Below are 7,589 nucleotides of genomic sequence, written 5' to 3' on the forward strand. Positions count from 1 at the left end.
AATGGTGTCCAGGACAACGGTTCTGTGTCCATGATTACCCAATAAATGCTGTCCAGGACAACGGTTCTGTGACCATGATGACCCAGTATATGGTGTCCAGGACAAGGGTTTTGTGTCCATGATTACAAATTAAATCTTGTCCAGGACAACGGTTCTGTGTCCATGATTACCCAGTAAATGGTGTCCAGGACAACAGCTTTGTGGCCATGATTACCCAGTAAATGGTGTCCAGGACAACGGTTCTGTGTTCATTATTTCCCAATAAATGGTGTCCAGGACAACGGTATTGTGTCCATGATTACGTAGTAAATTGTGTCCAGGACAACTCTTCTGGGATCAAGATTACCCAGTATACGGTGTCCAGGACAACGGTTATGTGTCCATGAATACCCATTCAGTGGTGTCCATGGTAACGGTTCTGTGCCCATGATTACCCAGTAAATGGTGTCCATGGTAACGGTTCTGTGCCCATGATTACCCAGTAAATGGTGTCCAGGACAACGGTTCTGTGACCCTGATTACTCAATAAATGGTGGTCCAGTACAACGATTCTATGTCCATGATTACCCAGTAAATGGTGTCCAAGACAACGGTTCTGTAACCATGATTACCCAATAAATGGTGTACAGGAAAACGGTTCTGTAACCATGATTACCCAGTAAATTGTGTCCAGGACGGTGGTTCTGTGTCCATGATTACCCATTAAATCTTGTCCAGGACAACGGTTCTGTGTCCATGATTACCCATTAAATGGTGTCCAGTACAATGGTTCTGTGTCCATGAATACTCAGTAAATGGTGTCCAGGACAACCGTTCTGCGTTCATGATTACCCAGTAAATGATGTCCAGGACAACGGTTTTGTGTCCATGAATACCCAGTAAATTGTGTCCAGGACAACAGTTCTGTGTCCATGATTACCCAGAATATGTGTCGAGGACAACGGTTCTGTGTCTATGATTACCCAATAAATGGTGTCCAGGACAACAATTCTGTGACCATGATGACCCAGTAAATGGTGTCCAGGACAAGGTTTTGTGTCCATGATTACCCAGTAAATGGTGTCCAGGACAACAGCTTTGTGGCCATGTTTACCCAATAAATGGTGCCTAGGACAACGGTTCTGTGTCCATTATTTCCAATAAATGGTGCCTAGGACAACGGTTCTGTGTCCATTATTTCCCAATAAATGGTGTCCAGGACAACGGTATTGTGTCCATGATTACGTAGTAAATTGTGTCCAGGACAACTCTTCTGTGATCTAAGATTTACCCAGTATGGTGTCCAGGACAACGGTTATGTGTCCATGAATACCCATTCAGTGGTGTCCAGGATAACGGTTCTGTGCCCATGATTACCCAGTAAATGGTGTCCAGGACAACGGTTCTGTGACCCTGATTACTCAATAAATGGTGTCCAGTACAACGATTCTATGTCCATGTTTACCCAGTAAATGGTGCCCAGGACAACGGTTCTGTGACCATGATTACCCAGTAAATGGTGTCTGTGACAACGGTTCTGTGATCATGATTACCTGTAAATGGCGTCCAAGACAACGGTTCTGTAACCATGATTACCCAGTAAATGGTGTCCAGGACAACGGTTCTGTAACCATGATTACCCTTGAAGTGGTGTCCGGGACAGCGGTTTTGTGTTAACCAGAGCAACAGTTAAGCCAGTAACCCAGTGTGGTGTCCATGGTAACGGTTATGTGTCTATGATATTTACCCAGAGTTACCAGATCTGGTCCCTAACGTGACCGTCCTGGAGACATCCGCCCACCTGCGGGATCATCACTTGTACTACTTGCAGTGTGCCATGGAAGAGAACTGCCTGGCCTCCTCTGCCTACGCGCTCAGGAAATCATCCAGAGGTAAGGGAGGCTACTCCGTCATGACAATCATTAATCCGTTTTCAGGAATTTCAGATAAGGCTGCCGTGTGATTGCCAAAACTATGTATGGTTAAAATGAGATTGTTTTTGAAAAGTGTTAATGTTTTCAAAATGGAACCAGACAGCAAACACTCCGTGCATTGTGTATTGTGCAGTCATATTAGGCTCAGAGTAGATGTATGAAGCCAAATTCAAGTACATGATTCTAACTAAAATGGAATCTGGAAAGATAAATACCGTTCGACAAAAATGACATTTGAACATTGCATTACCGTTAAAGTGAGGTAACGTGGTATTATATTTGCACATACCTGCATTCTGATATTATAAGAGTTACATTTCTACTCAAGATAACCGTGTGACATTATAATATTGACATGGGGCTTGGAAACTTTATGCGGGCACATATTAGTTATGGAACATTTAAGTGTACTGCGCTCGGTTGTTCAAATTTGGTTTATTTGATTTAGAAGAAACCGGGCAGTGCCCGGGAGAAACCCACGACCATCCGCAGGTTGTTGAAGACCTTCTCACCTACGGCCGCAAATTTGGTTTAAGATTTAATACCAGATTTAACTTTAAGCTAAGTCTTCGGTTTTGTACTTAGACTAAAAGATTGGCTGTTGAGTTTGGCTAAAATTGTAAATATGAAATATGACCTAATACCGGTACCAGTATTAGCTAATACATTTTTGAACAACTGGGCCCGGGTGTTTAACAAGTAACTGTGTCTTGGCATGTTAAATGCTTTTAAGGGTAATATTACGTTGTGTTAGGATATAATATCCAGACCTAATTGCAAACTATGGGTCCCATGTTATACAGAATATACCATATATTTGGGGCAAAAATATCGACCAACAAAAACCCCGTCAAACTTTTACTATGATTCAGCTATGTACAAATTGCCGTTCAAACTCGACCATGAAGTTCCGAAAATTGATCAAGCGGGTTGCATTATAACTTTTTCAGACTTTATAATTATGTCAACACTGTTGTTAATAGTACAGGTACAAGTCTGATATTTTACTGAACGGCAATAATTTGAGCTGTTCTTAGTAAATACAGAAAATTGGATTTTATAGTGAATATGGATTTTGTGCCAAACAACTCCAGTATAGCCTTTCACAAAGTTCATATATACGCTGAAATGATTGTAACTACCATGGCAAGCCATGCAATAGCTACAATTACAGACATATTTTGCCGTGGTAGTTACAGTCAGTTTAGGCTACGATGGCTTTCTGGACTCAGTTCTTGGAGTTTGATGTGCTTGCTCAGCAGACTGGGTGCAGTCCGTTCGCAGAGTGATGAGGTTCTCCAGTGTCATTCACAACAGAGGCACCGACGACTTCAGGCCTATCATTCCTAAAGAGCGATGGGATTGGCATGAATGTCACATGTAAGCAAGTTTTGGCAATATAATAAATATGCTCTATAAAGATACTATATTAGCAGCATTGTATACATCAGCGTGCAAAGCAATTTAAAAATTTTGTACTCATTGTAGAATTTTAAAAACTTGGAGTGAAGATTTTTGATGGAATATCCTTTGACACACTATTTTTTGCAGTAATAAATTGTGACGTTGATTATAGGATCTAATAAATGTAAGAAGACGAGATATGCACACGCCATTAGCAGAACGTCAGGTACATGTATACTGCTATCCAATTAAGGATAATTCACAATGTCAAACCTGAAACCAACTCTCTTGTCGTGTAGTCGGCTTTACAGGGAACGGTTAAGTCTGCAGTTTTCTTTAAATCCAGTGAAGGTGGATACATATCTTTCACAGTGTTGAAAATATCAGAATATAGTGTATACCACATTCCCATGTACAATGTTCCAGGCACTATCACAGTATGGAGGTATTTGCCCATTATGACATCACGGATCTACTTGGGAATAAGGTGGCGGAGGGACACAAGGCTAGTTTCTGTCTGGAAGATAGTCAGTGTGATCCTGGCAAAGACAAAAAATTCCAGTGTAAAGGATTTGCTGACCAAGGTAAAACTCGGTTGTAAGGATTCACGTATAAGCGTTAAATACATCTTCCAATGTATGTGTATTTAATAAATCATCAGTGAGAGCTTAGTGTTAAGCTAACTAGTTATTATTTCCATTCTCCCATTAATTCATTTATTTATTTTAACAAAAAATAGCTCTGTTTTAACAGATTTGTGAGTAGAACACATGCATGTGTTATACATATATCGTCAAACACTAATATACAACAGCATACAAATTGACCTATATTAAGCACCAAACCTTTTTTAGACCTGGGACCGCTTGCACAAAGCGATTGTATAGAACAAGTTGATTGTAACCACCATAGTTTGCACGATTTGTGCAAGAGGCCCTTATAACACTTAGGTTCATCATTTGCTCATTTCTAAGCAGTTCTGTCGAATCCATATAAAGAATATATGTGAGCATTTGAGCAAAGTTAAAATTTCCAAAATTGTGTCGAGTCACAATTCGGTTAACCTACACGTAACCTTCATATGTTTAGTTTGCTTGTGAAACAATTAAGCTTCCTGGTCTCTTATTAGCATTATATGCTTTGTGTCCCTGGTAGAGAAAGGGGGGAACGAAATACAAATACTTAAATAAAAAGAAGAAATGTCAAAGCTTGAGGCCTGAATTCAAGCAGACAGCCTATTCATCATCTGTTACAGGAATATCTGTGAACTGCTCGGACAATTACTTGGCTGAGATCGACTGTCAGTGGATAGACATCACTGACCTCAGCCCTGGCACCTACACCTTCAGGGTAAGTGATTCCGACTGGAGTAAGGAGCATGCGCCTTCACAGTATAGGCCAGAGCTCGCCAAGGATTGCGAGGCAATTGGGGTGGTTGCTGATGGTTTTTCTGCATGCACAAAAAAAGCCATCCATCAGTTGCGATCTACATAAAATTCACACCAGTCTTAATTGATCGGGCTTTGTTGCACGAGCTTCATACTAGCATCAAGTGATGATTAATTGTTTGCACACTTTTGTCACAGAGTCGATGGAACCGTGTTAGTGTGACTGCTAAAAATTTCTGGGGTTTAGCCGGGGCAAATTGATCGCGACTGACCCCGATCGAAAGATCCCGACGAATCCCAGAGCTCGCATGTAGTCACATTTCTGGTGTGAGTGCTCCTTAAGGGCAAGTCATATAGTCGTCAATAGCTTGGCTATGCACTGAAGGTAAGCGACACCTTACAAAGGGCCAGGGCTCGGCCACTGAGAGATGTATTTACTTGATACTCAAGAATATTTCATTTATACGACGGCGGCCTTGTGTGATTTAGAGTATCGTGTATACCTTAGATCAATGTATGCACGACGTCGAAAATCCACTCGCTAGTTCAGCAATTCAGCCATATGAGATGTTAAAAGTCAATAACCGCATTTCCTAAACAACATTCAGAACAATTCACCAAAGAACCAAGAAAATATATACAGTAACAATTAGCAGCCAACGGTTTTAAGTAAATTTGGGAATAAACAAGTGATGTTTTGGACGCCTAAATCTAAATAAATGTCCACATCGTACAAACCATGCTAATCTTATGTTATCGTTAATTAAAAATGTGTATCTTGTACAGTTGATCACAACTGTTCATATATCTAACAAGACAGTTTTATCCATCTTTAGGTAAAACTAAAATAAAGCTGTGGGAAAAGTTCATGAATTGTTTGATGTCGTTTGATAATGCGGATTAGACCAAACTATGGGACACATTTAATAATTAATAATTAATAATTACCATTTTGTTTTTTATAGGTACTGGTCAACCCGGAACTCAGAGTGGCGGAGCTGAACTTCGACAACAACCTGGTGTCATGTGACATGTTCTACAGTCTATACAAGTTTAAAGTGGAAAACTGTACCATTGGGCCAGAGCCATTGTCCCGGATATGACCCTAGCCACGCATGCGTCTTGAGAATTAGCCAATGGAAGCTGTATTCACTGCCATCTAGCTTTGTGACACCGTGTTCGAGCCGCTGTCTTAAAGTCGAATTTTGTACTAGGCAATGTTTATTTGTGTATTTTGTATGCAAATACATCAGCACATATTCAGATGTATTTACTCCTTTCTTTTTGTTAGTAATAATGGAGGTAGTTGGGAGACATGTGACGTATATCAAGTCGTTGTAATGATACAAAATAGCTTGTACAGACGGCAATATGTAAGTCTGATGACGAAAATTCCAGCTTCTTATCCAGAATGTATCATCAGTTTTCTCAGGTCATTTATGTCTTAACAGTGCTCAGCAAATTGAAACCGGTAAAATAAATTTGCTAACTTCTCCATATTCAGTTGTTTTTGGTGTGAGCATCTCTTGGTATGCATGTATGTGTTCATCTATGTATTCATGTATGTATTCATGTATCTGTTCATGTATGTATGTATGGATTCATGTATGTATGTATGTATGTATGGATTCATGTATGTATGTGATTGAGTGCTTGGGGTTTAACGTCGTACTTAACAATTTGTCATCATGGATTTCCACCGGTCTTTTATCTAGTGCTGCTTACCGAAGGCAAGTAAGGCGCCCCTCCCGAGCTATTATACCAGTCAACCAATCTTTGCACTATCCCGTTCATACTGAAGCCAAGTTGTAACGTACGTACGTACGTATGTATGTATGTATGTATGTATGTATGTATGTATGTATGTATGTATGTAGGTATGTATGTAGGTAAGTATGTATGTATGTATGTATTGGGTACGTACGTACGTATGTGTGCGTGTGTGTGTTTGTGTGTTTGTGTGTGGTAGTCATCTTGTGGCAGGGCGAGTCCATGCCGCCAAAGCGCTGCTGCCAAAGCGCTGCCGCCACAGAAGTATCATGTCGAAGATACCAGACATGAAAACCCATCCAGTCACGTTATACTTACACCGAGCAAACTAGTCTTGTTTCCTTACCTCTCAATGCTTAGTGCCATGGGAGACAGTAACGAGTCCCATTTTGTAACATCCTTGGAATGACCCGACTCGGTGTTAATCCGAGGTTTCAGGCTTTGAGGCGAACGCTCCAACCACTAGGCCACTAAAACGGTTTTATCAGATCGTAATATAAGATTTCACCATTAACTCTTAAACCGAAGCTCTATGATTTGAGCTTTAAATCTCAAACCGAAATAAATGCGAATGATGGCATTTGATCATGTATATGTGAAGTATAGGTGTACAACCAGTGGACCTGTTTATCACAACAAGCTCTTTGTTTTAAATGTTCATAGTAATTCGAGATTTCTAGAACTCAAGCGTCTGTAAAGAATTCAGCACTAAGCAAAGAGTATAATATTGTTCTATTAAGTCATACCGATAGTAGAGTGTAATAAAATACTTGCATTGTATAATGTATACAAGTAAAAGACTTAAAAGTATTTCAATCAAACTCTTGCGGCCAGTTATATATTTTTTGCATCTAAACATTCGTATAGCAGCCGTCAACCAATAAGGACGTTCCAAGTCAATAATTGCAAGACCAGTTCCCCAAGGTGACATATAACACAACCACCAAAGAACTAAGACAGTATATAAAGTACGAATATAGGATGGAATCATGCAAAGAGAAGCAGTGGATGGAAAATGAAGGCAACGGAGTTAATGTGAGAAAACCTATAAACAGCCGTGTAAGTCCTGCTGACTGCCATGAAGACGGGGTCATGCTGAGAGCTCCTGACCAAG

At 40.2% G+C, this 7,589-nt stretch overlaps 1 protein-coding gene across 4 annotated transcripts in view; it reads left to right on the forward strand.

The window, feature by feature from the left end:
• Positions 1-6,204, forward strand: part of LOC135466848 (lysyl oxidase homolog 4-like) — a 30,894-nt gene extending 24,690 nt beyond the window's left edge. For 3 of the 4 annotated variants that reach the window (XM_064744586.1, XM_064744588.1, XM_064744589.1), the window contains 5 exons: positions 1,731-1,871; positions 3,173-3,293; positions 3,744-3,901; positions 4,573-4,667; positions 5,671-6,204. In XM_064744586.1, the coding sequence (XP_064600656.1) occupies positions 1,731-1,871; positions 3,173-3,293; positions 3,744-3,901; positions 4,573-4,667; positions 5,671-5,808 (653 nt within the window). In that variant the 3' untranslated portion in view covers positions 5,809-6,204. The remainder of the gene's footprint in view (positions 1-1,730; positions 1,872-3,172; positions 3,294-3,743; positions 3,902-4,572; positions 4,668-5,670) is intronic. The other variant, XM_064744587.1, reaches the window with a different exon arrangement.
• Positions 6,205-7,589: the final 1,385 nt, after the last annotated feature.

The sequence above is a fragment of the Liolophura sinensis genome, chromosome 6 (genome assembly GCF_032854445.1).
Source record: "Liolophura sinensis isolate JHLJ2023 chromosome 6, CUHK_Ljap_v2, whole genome shotgun sequence".
Taxonomy (NCBI): domain Eukaryota; kingdom Metazoa; phylum Mollusca; class Polyplacophora; order Chitonida; family Chitonidae; genus Liolophura; species Liolophura sinensis.